Below are 18,333 nucleotides of genomic sequence, written 5' to 3'. Positions count from 1 at the left end.
GATTGATTTGCGAATATTGAACCACGCTTGCATCCCAGGTATGAATCCCACTTGATCGTGATGGATAATCCTTTTAATGTACTGTTGGATTCTATTAGCAAGTATCTTGTTGAGGATTTTGGCGTCCATATTCATTAGGGAAATCGGTCTGTAATTCTCCTTTTTGATGGGGTCTTTGCCTGGTTTGGGGATCAAGGTAATATTGGCCTCATAAAATGAGTTTGGTAGCTTTCCTTCTGTTTCTATTTTTTGAAATAGCTTTAGGAGAATAGGTATTATTTCTTCTTTGAATGTTTGGTAGAATTCCCCAGGAAAACCGTCCGGGCCTGGAGTTTTGTTATTTGGAAGGTTGTTTATCACTGACTCAATTTCTTCATAATTAATTGGCCTGTTTAAGGAATCAATTTCTTCCGGTTTCAATCTTGGTAGTTTATAGGTTTCCAGGAAGGATTCCATCTCTTCCAGATTGCTTAGTTTATTGGCATATAGCTGTTGATAAAAATTTCTAATAATCCTTCCAATTTCAATGGTGCTCGTCGTGACCTCTCCTTTTTCATTCATAATTTTAATAATCTGGGTCCTTTCTCTTTTCTTTTGGATAAGTCTTGCCAGTGGTCTGTCAATTTTATTGATTCTCTCAAAGAACCAGCTTCTTGTCCTGTTGATCTGCTCTACTGTACTTCTGGTTTCTGCTTGATTGATTTCAGCTCTAATTTTGGTCAACTGCTTCCTCGTGCGTGGATTAGGCCTGTCCCTCTGTTGCTGTTCCAGCTTCTTGAGGTGAGAATATAAAAACTGCATTTTAGATTTTTCTATTCTTTTGAGTGAGGCTTGGATGGCTATGTATTTCCCCCTTAGGACTGCCTTTGCAGTATCCCATAGGTTTTGGACTGTTGTATTTTCATTCTCATTGGTCTCCATAAATTGTTTAATTTGATTTTTGATTTCCTGGTTTATCGAGTCATTCCTGAGCAGGATGGTTCTTAGTCTCCAAGTGTTTGAGTTTCTTCCAAATTTTTCCTTGTGGTTGAGTTCCAATTTCAGAGCGTTGTGGTCTGAGAATATGCAGGGGATAATTTCAATCTTTTGGTATCGGTTGAGACCTGTTTTGTGTCCCAGAACATGGTCTATTCTTGAGAATGTTCCATGGGCATTAGAATAGAACGAGTATTCTTTGGTTCTGGGGTGTAGTGTTCTATATATATCTATGAGGTCCAACTCGTCGAGTATGGCATTCAAAGCCTTTGATTCTTTGCTTAGTTTTTGCCAGGGTGTTCTGTCTATTTCTGATAGTGGAGTGTTGAGGTCCCCTACTATTAATGTATTTTTATTTATATGTCTCTTTATTCTGGTTAAGAGTTGGCTTGTGTATCTTGCTGCTCCCCTGTTGGGGGCATATATATTTATAATTGTCATATCCACTTGTTGAATACTTCCCTTAAGAATAATATAGTGCCCTTCTGCATCTCTAACTATAGTCTGTAGTTTAAAATCCAATTTATCTGATATGAGAATTGCTACCCCAGCTTTCTTTTGAGGTCCATTTGCGTGAAAGATGGTACTCCATCCCCTTACTCTCAGTCTGAATGCATCTTTGGGTTTGAAATGAGTCTCTTGTAGACAGCAAATGGATGGGTCATTTCTTTTTATCCAATCTGCAACCCTGTGGCGTTTATGGGATCGTTCAAACCATTTACATTAAGACTGATTACTGAGAGATATGATTTTAATGTTGCCATGTTGCCAGTAAAGTCTTTGTTTGTATTGGCTGTGACTTTCTGTTCTGTATCACTCTTGGGGCCTTTTTACTTTTATAGAACCCCCCGTAATATCTCCTGTAGGGCTGGTTTCGTGGTTACAAAATTGGTTAGTGACTGGCGATTCTGAAATGTCTTTATTTCTCCATCAATTCTGAATGACAGCCTTGCTGGATAAAGGATCCTTGGCTGCATGTTTTTCTCTGAAAGAGCTTTAAATATGCTCCCCCAACCCTTTCTCTCATTCCAGGTCTGTGTAGACAGGTCTGACGTAATTCTGATGCTTTTGCCTTGGTACGTGAGAAATTTCTTTGCCCTGGCCGCTTTCAATACTGTATCCTTGCATCTAATATTTGCGAAATGCACTATGACGTGACGTGGCGTAGGTTTGTCATGGTTGAGCTTGGGAGGGGTCCTCTCTGCCTCTTGGACACGAATGTTTGTTTCCCTTGCTAGATTAGGGAAGTTTTCAGCTACAATTTGTTCAAATATCTCTTCTAGACCTCTGTTTTTCTCCACCCCCTCGGGGATGCCGATGATTCTAAGATTGGATCGTTTCATTGAGTCAGTAATCTCCCGTAACCTACATTCGTGGGCGTGGATTTTTTTAAGACCAACCTCTATTTTCATTTTTTCCTCTATTAACCCATCCTCCAATTCACTAACCCGTTCCTCTGCTTCTGCGACCCTGGCCGTCAGAGCCTCTAGTTTTGCCTGCATTTGGCTCATAGAATTTTTAATTTCTGTCAGATTCGCTCTCATTTCTGTCCTTAGGGATTCTATATTCTCAGTAACCTTTTCGTTAATAGTTTTTTCAATTCTACTCATCATTTTGACCATCGTTACTCTGAATTCCATTTCTGATAATTTGGTTACATCCATATCCATTATTTCTGTGGCAGAGGCCACAGAATCACTGTCTTTTCTTTGCTGGGGGGGGCTTCTCCTTCTTGTCATTCTGATGAAGAGAGGTTGCGGGGTTTCCAGAGCCCAAATTATTGACTGGGTCCCAGGCCGTGCCCCTTGTTTTATAGGGATCTTAGGGATGTGGGCTTCTTCTTTAAAGATTTTATTTATTTATTTATGTGGCAGCCAACCAGCGAGAGAGGGAACAGAAGCAGGGGAGTGGGAGAGGAAGAAGCAGGCTCCCAGCGGAGGAGCCCTATGAGGGACTCCTTTCCGGAACACCGGGATCACGCCCTAAGCTGAAGGCAGGCGCTCAATGACTGCGCCACCCAGGCGCCCGGGTTGTGGGCTTCTTGATTTTTCAGCCTGCCTTCTGGGGGAGGGGCCTGCCGCGCCGATACTCAGGCAGCCATGTTTGGGTAGAGTCTCGGCGTCCCCTGCGAGGGGGGATGGGGATGGGCACTCTCTGAGCCGGTATTTCCAGGCTTTTGTTCTCTGGCGGCTTTCCCTGGCGGTTTGCTGTGCCTCTTCTGAGAGTCAGAGCAGCAGCGGCCGAATTTCAGCCTCTGTCACGGAACAGAGGGATTGCGGCCCGTTCTCTACTAATGTTCTGGCCACTTTAACTCTGTTCCTGTGGTGCTGCTCAACCCTGCAGCGTCCCGGGATGTGCGCCCCACACCCGGCGTCCCAGCCCTCACTTCCGGGGCCGGCGCGTCTCTGTCCTTTGTGTTTCTAACGCCGCCAGCCGCCAGCCGCCCCGCGCGCGCTCCCGGAGCTCCCGGTCTCAGTCTGGATCCAGCGAGCGCACCGGGATTCCGGGGTTCCGCGAGATGCCTGGTGGCGCGCGCACCCGGCTCACGGTCTCAGTCTGCTGTTTTGCGGGTGCCGTCCGCGAGCCCCGCCCGCTCCCCCGTGCAAGTGGCTACCGCTTCCCGGCACCCGAACGCGGCGGCTCCCTCCCCCTTCCGTTTATCTTCCGATATCTGTGCGCGGTTTCATGGCTCCCCGCTTCGTACCTCAATACTCAGTGCTGGCGATGTTCATTTGTAGAGATCCAGGTGCATCTTCCTGCGTCTCAGGCTGGTTCCGTGGTTGTTTAGGCTGGTCTGGTACCTATCCAGCTCGACTCGGAGGACCGGCTGAAAACGGTGTCTCCTACTCCTCCGCCATCTTAACTCCTCCCCCGGAACATGCAACTCTTGATCTCAGGGTTGTAAGTTTGAGCCCCCTGTTAGGTATAGAGTTTATTAAAAAATAAAATATTTTAATAAAAGGAAAGAGTTAATACCTGTTCTTCTCAAACTATTCCAAAAAACAGGCAAAGAAGGAAAATTTCCAAATTCATTTTGTGAGGCCAGCATTACCCTGATACCAAAACCAGATAAAGACTCTACTAAAAAATAGAATGCAGGCCAATATCCCTGATGAACATGATTGCAAAAAGTCTCAACAAAATTCTAGCAAACCAAATCCAGTAATACATTAAAAAATCATTCACCACAATCAGGAATTTTTCAGGATTGCTTTGGCTATTTGGGATCTTTGGTGGGATTTATTATCAAGTGGGATTTATTCCTGGGTTTCAAGACTGGTTAATATTTGCAAATCAGTCAACATGATACACCATCTTAAGGGTAAAAGAACGGAGAAGAACCATATGAGCATGTCAATAGATGCAGGAAGAGCATTTGAGAAAGTATAACATCCATTCATGATAAAAACCCTCAACATCTCCCTGTCCCTCTGTTGCTCTCTTTCTCCCCCTCTGCTGCTCGCTCTCTCTCTCTGTCAAATAAATAAATAAAGTCTTAAAAGAGACAGGTGCCTGAGTGGCTCAATTGGTTAAGCATCTGCCTTTGGCTCAGGTCATGATCCCGGGGTCGTGGGATCAAGTCCCACATTGGGCTCTGTGCTCAGTGGGGAGTCTGCTTCTCCCTCTCCCTCTGCTGCTCTCTCTGTCAAATAAATAAATAAAATCTTAAAAAAAACCCTCAATGAAATAGGTTTAGAGGGAACATACCTCAACATAATAAAGGCCATATATGAAAATCACACAGTTAATATCATTCTCAATGGGGAACAATTGAGAGCTTTTCCTCTACAGTCAGGAACAGGACAGGGATATCCAGTCTCACCACTGCTATTTAGCATAGTCCTGGAAGTCCTAGCCTCAGCAATCAGACAGCAAAAAAAAAGGCATCCACATTGGTAAATAAGAAGTCAAACTTCCACTATTTGGAGATGATATGATAATTGCGTGTAGAAAACCCAAAAGACCCCAAAAAACTGCTAAAACTGATATACAAATTCAATAAAGTTGCAGGATACAAAATTAAACATACAGAAATCTGTTGCATTCCTATACACCAATAATGAAGAAGCAGAAAGAGAAATCAAGGAATTGATCCCATTTACAGTTACACCAAAACCCATAAGATACTTGGGAATAAACCTAACCAAAGAGGTTAAAGATCTGTACTCTGAAAACTATAAAACCCTGATGAAAGAAATTGAAGATGACACACAGAAATGGAAAGACATTCCATGCTCATGGATTGGAAAAACAAATATTGTTCAAATGTCTATACTGCCCAAAGCAATCTACATATTTAATGCAATCCCTATCAAAATACCACCAGCATTCTTCCCAGAGCTAGAACAAACAACCCTAAAATTTGTATGGAACCACCAAAGACTCCGAATAGCCAAAGCAATCCTGAAAAAGATGCAAAGCTGAAGGTATCACAATTCTGGACTTCAAATTATATTTCAAAGCTGTGGTGATTAACACATTATGGTACTGGCACAAAAATAGACACATAGATCAATAGAACAGAATAAAAACCCCAGAAATGAACCCACAACTGTACAGAGTGTACAGCCAATCTTCAACAAAGCAGAAAAGAATATCGAATAGGAAAAAGACAGTCTCTTCAACAAATGATGTTGGGAATACTGGACAGCTACATGCTGAAATCTTGCCATTTGCAATGACGTAGATGGAGCTATAGAGTATTATGCGAGTGTAATAAGTCAGAGAAAGACAAATACTGTTATTTCACTCATGTGGAATTTAAGAAACAAAACAAATGAGCAAAGGGAAAAAAGGGAGACAAACCAAGAAACAGACTCTTGACTAGAGAACAAACTGATGGGAGGTGGGCCAGGGAGATAGGTTAAATAGGTGATGAGGATTAAGGAGTGCACTGGGGATGAGCACTGGATGTTGTATGGAGGTGTTGAATCACTGTATTGTACACATGAAACTAATATAACACTGTATGTTAACTAACTGGAATTTAAATAAAAACCTTTTTTTAAAAATAAAACATTTCATCACCTGAGAAAGAAACCCCCTATCCATTAGCAGTCACTTTCCATTCCTCCTGACCCCAGCCCTAGGAACCACTAATCTTTCTGTCTCTATAAATTTTGTTGTGATGAGCACTGGGTGTTATATACAACTAATGAATCATTGAACATAGCATCAAAAATTAATGATGTCCTATATGTTGGCTAACTGAACATAATAAAAAAAACTTACCTATTCTGGATATTACATATACATGAAATCAAACAATAAGTGTTCTTTGTGATTTGCTTCTTTCACTTAGCATGTTTTCAAGGTTCAGCTATGTTGTAGCCCGTATACTTCATCTGTTTATTATCAAATAATTTTCTACTGTATGAATATACCACATTTTGTTTATCTTTCCATTTACTGATCAACATTTGGGTTGTTTCTAATTTTGAACTATTATACATAATTCTGTTGTGAGCATTCATGTACAGATTTTTCTATGTACATGTCTTCATTTCACTTGGATATATATTCCTGTATAGGAATAGAATTGGTGAATAACATGGTAACTCTGTTTAATCTTTTGTGAAACTAGCAGAGGGAGAGAATCTCAAGCAGACTCCCTGCTGAGTGTGAGCCTGACATGGGGCTCGATCTCACAGTCCTGAGACCATGACTTGAGCGGAAATCAGGAGTTGGAAGATCAACCGACTGAGCCACCCAGGCGCCTTGACAGATTTAATTTCTTTATGTCTAAGAATTTTGTACTTTTAGCACTTACATTTAGGTCTGTGATTAATTTCAAATTATTTTTGGGTATAGCTTGAGGTAGGGGTCCATGTTCATTCTTTTGCATGTGTCTATCCATTTGTCATAGCACCATTTGTTGAAAAGATTATTCTTTCCCTATTGAATGGTCTTGGCACCCTTTTTTAAAAAAATTTTTATTTGAATTCTGGTTAGTTAACATACAGTGCAGTCTTTGTTCAGTACATGATTCATCACTTGCATACAATACCCAGTGCTTGTCATAACTGCACTCCTTAATACCCATCACTCATCTAGCCCATCCACCCACCTCCCTCCAGCAACCGTCAGTTTGTCCTGTATATTTAGGAGTCTCCTATGGTTTGTTTCCCTCTTTCTTTTTTCTTTTTCCCCTTCTTATATGTTCATCTGATTTGTTTCTTAAATTCCACATGAGTGAAATCGTATGGTGTTTGTCATTTTCTGATTGACTTGATTTGCTTAGCATGATACACTCTAGCTCCATCCACAGTGTTGTAAATGTCGAGATTTCATTCCTTTTGATGGCTGTGTAGTATTCCATTATATATATATATATATATATATATATATATATATATATATATATATATATATATACCAAGTGTCTGTCTCTCCCTCTCTCTCTCTCTTTCTCTCTCTCTCTCTCTCTCTCTATATATATATATATATATATATATACCATGTCTTCTTTATCCATTCATCAGTCAGTGGACATTTGGGCTCTTTTCATACCTTGGCTATTGTTGATAATGTTGCTGTAAACATGGGGGTGCTTGTACCCTTTTGAATCTTTATTTTTTTAAGATTTTTTTTGAGAGAGAGCACAAGCAGGGGGGAGAGGCAGAGGGAGAGGGAGAAGCAGACTTCCTGCTTAGCAGGGAGCCTGATGTAGGGCTTGATCCCAGGACTCTGAGATCATGATTTGAGCTGAAGGCAGATGCTTAACTGACTGAGCCACCCAGGTGCCCCTGAATCTGTATTTTTTTATCCTTTGGGTAAATACCCGTAAATACCTAGTAGTGCAATTGCTGGATCATAGGGTAGCTCTATTTTTAACTTTTTGAGGAACCTCCATACTATATTCCAGAGTGGCTGCACCAGTTTGCAATCCCACCAGCAGTGTCGGAGTGTTCCCTTTCTCCACATCCTTGCCAACGCCTGTTATTTCTTGTGTTGTTAGTTTTATCCATCCTGACAGGTGTGAGGTGATATCTCATTGTAGTTTTGATATATATTTCCCTGATGATGAGTGATGTTGAGCATCTTTTCATGTGTCTGTTAGCTATCTGGATGTCTTCTTTTTTTTTTCTTAAAAAAGATTTATTTATTTGAGAGAGAAAGAGAAAGAGAGCACAAGCAGGGGAAGGGGCAGAGGGAGAAGCAGACTCCCTGCTAAGTGGGGAGCCCGATGTGGGGCTCCATCCCAGAACCCTGGGATCATGACTTGAGCCGAAAGCAAACGCTTAACCGACTGAGTCACCCAGGCGCCCTGGATGTCTTTGGAAAAATGACTATTCATGTTTTCTGCCCATTTCTTAACTGGATTATTTGTTTTTTGGGTGTTGAGTTTGATAAGTTCTTTATAGATTTTGGATACTAACCCTTAATCAGATAGGTCATTTGCTAATATCTTCTCCCATTCTGTAAGCTACCTCTTAGTTTTGTTGATTGTTTCCTTTGCTGTGCAGAAGCTTTTTATCTTGTAAAGTCTCAATAGTTCATTTAGGCTTTTGTTTCCCCTGTCTCCAGAGACGTTTCTAGTAAGAAGTTGCTACAGTCAGTGTCAGAGAGGTTCCTGCCTGTGTTCTCCTCTAGGATTTTGATGGTTTCCTGTTTCATGTTTAGTTCTTTTATCCATTTTGAATTTATTTTTGTGTATGGTGTAAGAAAGTGGTCCAGTTTAATTCTTCTGTAGGTGTCCGTTTTTCACAATACTGTTTGTTGATGAGGCTGTTTTCCATTGGATATTCTTTCCTGTTTTGTCAAAGATTAGTTGACCATATAGTTGTGGGTCCATTTCTGGGCTTTCTATTCTTTTTAAAAAATATTTTATTTATTTGAGAAAGAGAGTGAGAGCACGAGAGGGACGAGGTCAGAGGGAGAAGCAGACTCCCCGCTTAGCAGGGAGCCTGATATGGGACTTAATCCCGGGACTCTGAGATCATGACCCAAGCGGAAGGCAGACACTTAACTGACTGAACCATCCAGGCTCCCCTGTTTTGTTCCTTAAATTCCACATATGAATGATATCATACGGTATTTGTCTTTTTCTGACTGACTTATTTTGCTTAGCATAATAAATATTTTTTACATTTCAGTTTTAAGTTCAATTAAAAGCAATGAGAACACTGGCAAAAGTTGTCAAATTGAACTTTATAGCTCTTTATTGAACTTTATTAGAAATTACAACTAGCTATAGCCTAGATAAAATCTCTTTGAGTCCTCAATACTTTTTAAGAGTTCTAGGGCTCCTGAGACAAAACAACAACAACAACAACAACAAACAAAAACCAAAAAAACCCACACACACAAAAACCCCAGAACTGTTTGTGTAGGATTGGTCCAGAGCTGTGACTGGCAGCATCAATATCACCTTAGGGGGATGCCTAGATGGCTCAGTTGGTTAAGCATCTGACTCCTGGTTTCAGCTCAGGTTGTGATCTCATGGGTTGTGGGGTCGAGCCTGGTGTTGGGTTCCACACTAAGCTGGGAGTCTGCTTGAAGATTCTCTCTCTCTGCCCCTTCCCCCCAGTCATGCACATGTGCACATATACTCTCTCGCTCAAATAAATACATCTTAAAAAAAATAAATAAAGGGTCATTAAAAATATCACCGGGAACCTGTTAGAAATGCAAATTATTGGATGCCACTCTAGACCCAGGGAATCAAATTCTGGAGGTAGAGCCCAACAATCTGTGTTTTAGCAAGCCTTTCATGTAATTCTGTTTTATGCTAAAATTTGAGAACCATTCCTGTTGCATATTCTGTCAGGATGTTTGACAGTGAGAAGAAAAATAGAGTTGTAGCTACTCAGAGAAGGATAGTTAAAGGAAGGTTATTTTCAAAATAGAGTATATATAAACATAGGTTGAATAGAAAAAGCCAGGGAGAAGAAGATTGGAGGAGTTGAATAAAGAGATGTCATATACCAGGAGATGGAAATGAATCTGATCAATACATATATAGGGGGTTAAAGAAGCATTTCTCTAGTGCCTGCTGTATGTGTGTGTGTATACATATATATGTCAGTATATATAAGTCAATGCTCTGTGCGATAGAGGTAGAAAGATCTCTAACGTTAGTATGTAGTACCTCTCTTGGAGGAGCTTAAGGTAAATTTTGTGGTAGATAAAGAGTGTAAACAGGTGCATTACAACAGGGTAATTGCTTTAAGAGAAATATGAATGAAGTTCCACAATAAAATATGAACAAGTAACTCTGCTGTGAAAAATTAAGACTGAACTTTTCTGGTAAGGAAAGGGGCATAAAATAGATATTTTAAATTGCAGAGGAGAATTAGATGTTGGATAAGGGAGCACATGAGTTTTGGTTAAGGTGGAAGGTGAAGTATTTTGGGGAGGAGTGCAGTAGGAAGATACGGCATATTATGAGAGTACTTGAAAAATGTGAAAAATAGGCTTGAATATCTGAGTGGGAAATGTCCTTAGGAAATCAACAAAGAAAGAAACTAATTTTTACTGAGCATCCACTACGTACTTGACATGGTACTAGGAGCTGTAACAGTTTTGATTGTGGAGCTGAAGTGAAGGTTTACTTGAAGTTAGCGTAAGTTTTTAGTGGATCCATTCAGCATAGTTTACTGTTGTTTGATTATGTTGTCATTAGCAATTAGTAGCATATTAGGGGATGGTCAGTCTAGCATTTAATTTCTTGCATAAAAGTAATAACCCACTGCTGTTAAGCAGCAGTTCAGATCCAGCCTTGGAGCTTTTCTTCTAATGAAGGGGAAACCTAAGTTCTTTGGTCTATACAATACTTTATAGATCTGCTAGGATATGATTTGAAAGAGGTTTCTTCTCTTTAACAGTGAGTGCCACATAACGGCAAATAATCTCTTTTATTACAATTCTTGGCACTGGTGGTAGCTTTGACTGCTAAAATTATTCACATTTTTGTATACTGTCTTTTATTCTTTTTAGAGAGGGTGGGAGAGAGGGGGAGGAGAGAGGGGCAGAGGGAGAGGGAGCACGAGAATCTTAAGCAGGCTCCACACCCAGCATGGAGCCCAACACAGGGTTCCATCTCATGACACTGAGATCATGACCTGAGCCAAAATCAAGAGTCAGACGCTTAACCAACTGAGCTACCAGGTGCCCCTTTTGTATACTGTCTTAACGTTTACAAAATGCTTTCACATCTGTGATCTCATTTGATTCTCATAAATTCAGTCCTGTGTGGTAGGTATTACTTGTCCTTACTTTACAGTTAAGGAAATTGAGGCTCATAGAGGCTGTGACTTGCCTAACTTCGCTGAGCAAAGAAGTGGAATTGTCAAATAACAGTGTGGTACACCTGAAACTAATAGAACATTGTATGTCAACTGTATTTTGATTTTAAAAAAGGCAGAAAAACTGGGGATCCAAAGCCCATATTCTTTTACTACATCGGCATAGGCTGGGCATCATCCCAGATGTAATGAATCAGAATTTACAAGTGATGGGACCAGGGCCTGTGATTTTTGAAGAGCTTTGGTGCTCACCAAAGGTTGCTAGAGCATTACATCATGCTGCCTGTTCTTTAAGACTTGTACCCGAATTCTCTGTCTTTTGGGTTTGAAATATTGATTTGTGGCCCAATAAGATGAATAAAGTTTCAAAGCTACCTTGAATTATTAGAGATTTCATTTCTACTAAGGTGAAATCTGATTAATGATGGATACTTTATGGACTTTTTGCAGCACTGTATTGCTTTATATGTTGTAAGAACAGAAAGCATTCTCCGATATGGGGTTTGTCACTCAGCATTTCTCTTTTATGATGATTTCCTCCACCTTGAATAATGAATCAATCAGCAAGTATTCATCAAACATCTGTTTGTATAGATGTGAATATTATTTTGTAAACTCTGTAGATAATTGAGATTTGGCTTATTGAGGCTCTTATGTTTATAATTTTTTCCCCCTTTAACACAGTCTAGCATTTAAGCCTTAGAGGAGGGTTTCTACACAACAAGATGTCAAGCTTAATATTCAGCAGGTAGACAGAGGAGAAAACTAAAGAGAAGCTGGCTTCTTACATTCTTCATCTTTTCTTCTCTCTGCTCAACTGTTTTGTTACCCAAAGCACAAGAATATTGGATGTCACATAAGAAAGAGAAAAGAACACAGAAAATATAGGGATTTTTCCCCTTATAAAGTATTTCATCAAATTATTTTCTTGTATATATCCATGTTTTTATTTAATATGCCTTGTCAGCTAAACTTTTTTTTTAAATACTTTTTTTTATTATATTATGTTAGTTCGATGATTCATTAGTTGCGTATAACACCCAGTGCACCATGCAATACGTGCCCTCCTTACTACCCATCACCAGCCTATCCCATTCCCCCACCCCCTCCCCTCTGAAGCCCTCAGTTTGTTTCTCAGAGTCCATAGCCTCTCATGCTTCATTCCCCCTTCTGATTACCCCCCCCTTTCTTTATCTCTTTCTTCTCCTACTGATCTTCCTAAACTTTTAAGTGACTGAAACAAGCCTCTTCTACAAGTGCCAACATGTGTGAATGATGTTTTCATTCATTTGAAGTTGTTCAGTCAGAATGATAGAGCTGACAGGAATCTTAGAGATAATATAGCACATTGTCTTGATTTTATGGATGAGGAAACAAACCATGAGAGTGTAAGGTTCAAGGTTATATATAATAAATATCAGAGTAGCTCTTCTGGCTCCAAGATAGGATTGCACTTAGCTGCCGTTCATTGCAAATATTCACATCAGTTCAGACTATGAGGTTATTGTGAGCCTGTTGTAGGACAAAAGACTCCTATTTAACATTTAAAAAATCCCTCTAATGTGGAGATAAATATAAGAGTTATTCAAGCTGGGGAAGCATCTATTAGACATGGCATTGTATCATACTATAGTAACACAAGATGTACACCAGTTTTACCATTTCCAGAAAAAAGTAAATGACTCCCATCACTATCAACTCTTGTGTTACGCAAGATTCTTTTTTTTTTTTTTTTTTTTTGTATTTTGAGCTGGCTATTATGTTTAGCTAGATCAACCAGTGTTGCTAAAAAGATTAGAAAACAAATTAAGACTTTTTAACGTGAGTTAAAAATATGTTAAAATTGACTTATAGACAAATAGCTTGTTATTTCACTTTAACCAATTATTGATAATTGTTTCACTTTCTCAGGCATGTGCTCGAGGGGATTTTCAAAGAGCATCTACGTGTGCACTGCGCTGTAAGGATATGTTGATGAGGTTCCCCAAAATGGTGAGTGAAATCTCTGCATTTATTCTCCAAGAATTTGAAAATATGCTATATCGGGTTCTAGGTAGAATCATGACTACTTCATGCAGCCCTTCAGAGATTATATTTGAGGTCAGTTTCACTCATTTAGCTGATCTTTGAAATATTTTCATTGTTCTTTACTAGAAAGATTGTTTAAAAAAGCAAAGGGCTATTTCTTAAAATTTCTTTGCTTTCCCTTTTATTGTCAAACCATTTTGATAACATTTCCTCCATATTTCAAGCTGTGTGATGAAAGAATGGGGAAAAAATGAGTTTATTTCCCTGCTGGCAAGGTCAATAACAGTTAATCCTATCACTGCCATTGTATTTTTCTGTATTGGGTTGTGGGGGTGTCAGACAATTGATGGGGTAAATAAATCCTACTTCCCAGTCTGGTTCTCATCAAAATTCCAGGGTTGATAATTTTTAATTTTTCTACTTTATCTCCCTTTTCTATTCTTTCTTTGTTATTTCACTGCCTATGTCTATTTCACTCTTTACTGTCACAGAGGGAATTGATAAAGATATATTTGGATGCTAAGGTGAATGTTCCTGGGGCTTCATGTACTACACCTACTTATGAGATTGGTCTTATTTTTCCCCAAAATTCTGTTACAACGTAGAACTTAATTTAGTAAGTATATATTACCAATTATATGCTAGTTACTCTTCAAGGCTTTATTTTTTAATTTATTTTATTTAAATTATTTTAAAAAAATTTATTTATTTATTTGAGAGAGAGAAGGAGAGTGAGAGAGAGAGCCCGAGCGGGGGTGGGGGGGTGGATAGAGGGAGAGTGAGAGGGAGAAACAGACTTCCTGCTGAGCAGGGAGCCTGATGTAGGACTCGATCCCAGGACGCCGGGATCATGACCTGAGCTGAAGGCAGACATTTAACCGACTGAGCCACCCAGGCGCCCTCTCTTCTAGGCTTTAAAAATTTTTTTTTAATTAATTTTTTTTATTTTTTAAAGATTTTGTTTATTTGACAGACAGAGAGAGAGAACGAGTGGAGTGGAGAGGGAGAAGCAGACTCGCCACTGAGCATGGAGCCCAACGTGGGGCTCGATCCCAGGACCCTGAGATCATGACCTGAGCTGACGGCAGATGCCCAACCGTCTGAGCCACCCAGGCGCCCCTAGGCTTAGGGGTGGCTGGCTGGCTCAGTCTGTGGAGCATGTAACTCTTTTTTTTTTTTTTAAAGATTTTATTTATTTATTTGACAGAGATAGAGACAGCCAGCGAGAGAGGGAACACAAGCAGGGGGAATGGGAGAGGAAGAAGCAGGCTCATAGCAGAAGAGCCTGATATGGGGCTCAATCCCAGAACGCTGGGATCACGCCCTGAGCCAAAGGCAGACGCCTAACCGCTGTGCCACCCAGGTGCCCCATAACTCTTGATCTTGAGGTTGTGAGTTCAAGCCCCATGTTTGGTGTAGAGATTACTAAAAAAAATTCCATAAAATTTTTAAAAAGTTTAAAAAAATGTAAGGCAATTTCATATTTAAAAAAAATGTTACAAGAATAGTACGAAGAGCTCCTTTTATCCTTTACATGGAGACCTCATTCAAGTTTCCCAAAACTGTCCTCTATACAAAATGGAATCAGTCTCGGATTGTACCTAGTCTTTTTCAGTCTGGAACACTTTGTCACTCTTGCTTGACTTTCATGACTTTGGCAGTTTTGAAGATTACTGAGCAGGCAGTGTCTTATTTTTTTATTTTTAATTTTTTAAAATTTATTTTTATTTTTTATTTTTATTTTTTTTTTGAGTTTTCAGGTATCTGAAATATTTTTTTTATTATGTTATGTTAGTCACCATACAGTACTTCATTAGTTTTTGATGTAGTGTTCCATGATTTATTGTTTGCGTATAACACCCGGTGCTCATTACAACACGTACCCTCCTTAATGCCCATCACCAGCTACCCCATCCCCCCACCCCCCTCTCCTCTGAAACCCTCAGGTTGTTTCCCAGAGTCTATAGTTTCTCATGGTTCATCTCCCCCTCTGATTTCCCCTGCTTCAGTTTTCCCTTCCCCTAATGTTAATTTTTTTGAGATATGATTGACGTATCGTGTAAGTTTGGAGTACACAGCATGTTGGTTTTATACGTTTATATATTGCAATATGATTACTATAGTAGTGTTAGCTAACACCTTTATTATATCCCATGATCATTGTTTGTTTTTTCTTTTGTGTTGAGAGCAGTTAAGATCTAGTCTCTTAGCAATTTTGAAATTTATAATACAGTGTTGTTTAGTATAATTACTATGTTGTGCATTAGATCTCCAGAACTTATTTATCTACTAGCTGCAAGTTTCTACCCTTAAGCAACATCTTCTTAATTCCCCCACCCTTAATTTGAGTTTGTTCAGAGCTTCCTCATGTTTAGAACAAATTATGACTCTGGGACCAGAAAATCACAGAAGTGATTCTATATTCTCCTCATGGCTTCCTATTGGGTGGCAGACAGGATTGATGTAGTCTGTTATTGGTGGTGCTAATTTTGATCTCTTGATTAAAATGTTATCTTCCAGGTTTCTCTACTATAAATGTATGTATTTTTTCCCTGTGTTATTCATAAGTATTTTGTGGGGTGATACTTGGAAACTATATGAAGTCCAATTTCTCATCGTACTTTCACCATCCATTGATATTTCTTACCTAAATTAGTACTGTGATGTTTGACAATTGGCTATTTTTTCTAATTCCATCTTTCTTTCTATATTTATTAGTTGACATTCTACTATAAAAAAACTTTTTTATTGTGGGAAAATATGTATAACATAAAATATGTCATTTTAACAATTTTAAGCATATAATTCATTGGCATTAAGTACATTCACAATGTTGTATAACCATCACCACTGTCAGTTCCCAAAATTTTTCATCACTCCAAATAGAAACTCTGTGCCCATTACACAGTAACTCCCTGTTACCTCTTCTCCACAGTTCCTGGTATCCTCTGATCTACTTTCTATCTATGGACTTTCCTGTTATAGAAATTAGGTATAATTGGAATCATATAATACTCATCCTTTTATGTCTGGCTTACTTCATTTAGCATTAATATTTTTAAGATACACCCATGTTGTAGCATGTGTCAGAATTGTATTCCTTGGGTGGCTCAGTCGTTAAGTGTCTGCCTTCGGCTCAGGGCTCCCTCCTCTGCTAGGAGCCTGCTTCTTCCTCTCCTACTCCCCTTGCTTGTGTTCCCTCTCTTGCTGGCTGTCTCTCTCTTTGTCAAATAAATAAATAAAATCTTAAAAAAATTGTATTCCTTGCTATGATTGAATCATATTTCATTGTATGTACATACCACATTTTATTTATCCATTCATCAGTTGATGGATACTAGGGTTGTTTACATCTTTTGGCTATTGCAAATAATGCTTCTATGAACATTGATGTATCAATTTCTGTTTGAATCCCTGTTTTTATTATTTTTTGAACCCTTGGTTTTTTTTTAATGATTCATTTATTTTAGAGATAGAGAGCAAGCACAGGGATGGGCAGAGGGAAAGGGAGAGAAGCAGACTTCTGCTGAGCTCTGAGCCCAACGTGGGGCTCAATCTCACGACCCTGAGTTCATGACCTGAACCAAAATCAAGAGCCAGATGTTTAACTGAGCCACCCAGGCGCACCTTGAACCTTTGTTTTTAATTCTCTTGGATAAATATCTAGGATTGTAATTGGTGGGTCACATGGTAATTCTGTGTTTAACTCTTTGAAGAACCACCAAACTGTTTTCTGTAGCAGCTGCACCATTTTACATTCCCACCAGTAATGTATGAGGGTTCGAATTTTTCCATATCTTCACCAACTCTTTTTTCTTTTTTAGGATTTTATTTATTTATTTGACAGAGATAGAGACAGCCAGCGAGAGAGGGAACACAAGCAGGGGGAGTGGGAGAGGAAGAAGCAGGCTCATAGCAGAGGAGCCTGATGTGGGGCTCGATCCCATAACGCCGGGATCACGCCCTGAGCCGAAGGCAGACGCTTAACCGCTGTGCCACCCAGGTGCCCCAATATCTTCACCAACTCTTATTTTCCCGGTTCTAAAATTATTATAGCCATCCTAGTAGGTGTGTAGTGGTTTCTCATGCTTTTGATTTGCATTTCCTTAATAAATAATGATATTGAACATCTTTTCATGTGCTTATTGGGCATTCATATATTTTCTTTAGAGAAATGTCTATTAAAGTCCTTTGCCTAGTGTTTTTTTTCCTTTGCCTATTTTTAAATTGGGTTGTCTTTTGGTTGTTGAGTTGTAAGAATTCTTTATATCGTCTGGATATTAAAGGCTTATATGATTTGAAAATGTTTTTGCCCATTCTGAGGGTTGTATTTTCACTCTCTTGATAGTGTCCTTTGATGGACAAAAGTTTTTAATTTTGATTAAGTCCAGTTTATCTATTTTTTCCTTTGTTGCCTATGCTTTTGGTGTCATTTAAGAAACTTGCCAAGCCAAGGTCATGAAGATTCTTGTGTTCCTTTGAGAGTTTTACAGCTTTAGCTCTTAAGTTCAGGATTTTGATCCATTTTAATTTTTGTGTATGGTGTGAAGTGTAAGGGTCCAAGTTCATTATTTTGTTTGTGGATATCCATTTATTGTAATACCATTTGAAGAAATTATTCTTTCCCCATTGAATGGTCTTCGTACCCTTGTCAAAAGCCAATTGACTATAGATTTCAGACTTCCTGTGCTCTCGCTTTTATTCTGTTGGTCTCTATGTCTATTCGTATGCCAGTACTCCACTGTTCTGATTATTGTTTTGTTCTGCTATACATTTGAAGTGGGGAAGTGTGAGACCTCCAACTCTGTTCTATTTCAAGATTGTTTTGGGTCTTCTGGGTCCCTTGTGATTTAATATGCATTTTAGCGTAGGTTTTCCCACTTCTTCAAAAATGGTCATTGGGATTTTGATAGGGATTACACTGAATCTATATATCTATTTGGATAGCATTGTCATCTTATACTAAGTTTTCCATTTGTAGGTGTGCTGACAGTACTCCATCTTTGGCTCTCCATCTTGTTCCTGTCTATTCAATGAGTTCTCTTGGGGCTACGTGTTTTGGCCCCTTGGAGATAAATGTACA

General features: G+C 39.2%; 1 protein-coding gene across 1 annotated transcript in view; it reads left to right on the top strand.

Annotated features, from left to right (window-relative positions):
- Positions 1–18,333, top strand: part of TEX11 (testis expressed 11) — a 285,798-nt gene that overhangs the window by 45,093 nt on the left and 222,372 nt on the right. Inside the window, exon 8 of the mRNA XM_048213658.2 lies at positions 13,134–13,214. Within this exon, the coding sequence (XP_048069615.1) occupies positions 13,134–13,214 (81 nt within the window). The remainder of the gene's footprint in view (positions 1–13,133; positions 13,215–18,333) is intronic.

Source organism: Ursus arctos, chromosome X (assembly GCF_023065955.2).
Source record: "Ursus arctos isolate Adak ecotype North America chromosome X, UrsArc2.0, whole genome shotgun sequence".
In the NCBI taxonomy this organism is placed as follows: Eukaryota; Metazoa; Chordata; class Mammalia; order Carnivora; family Ursidae; genus Ursus; species Ursus arctos.
Note: the sequence above shows the minus strand (reverse complement) of the source record. Positions and strands in the feature narration are given on the sequence as shown.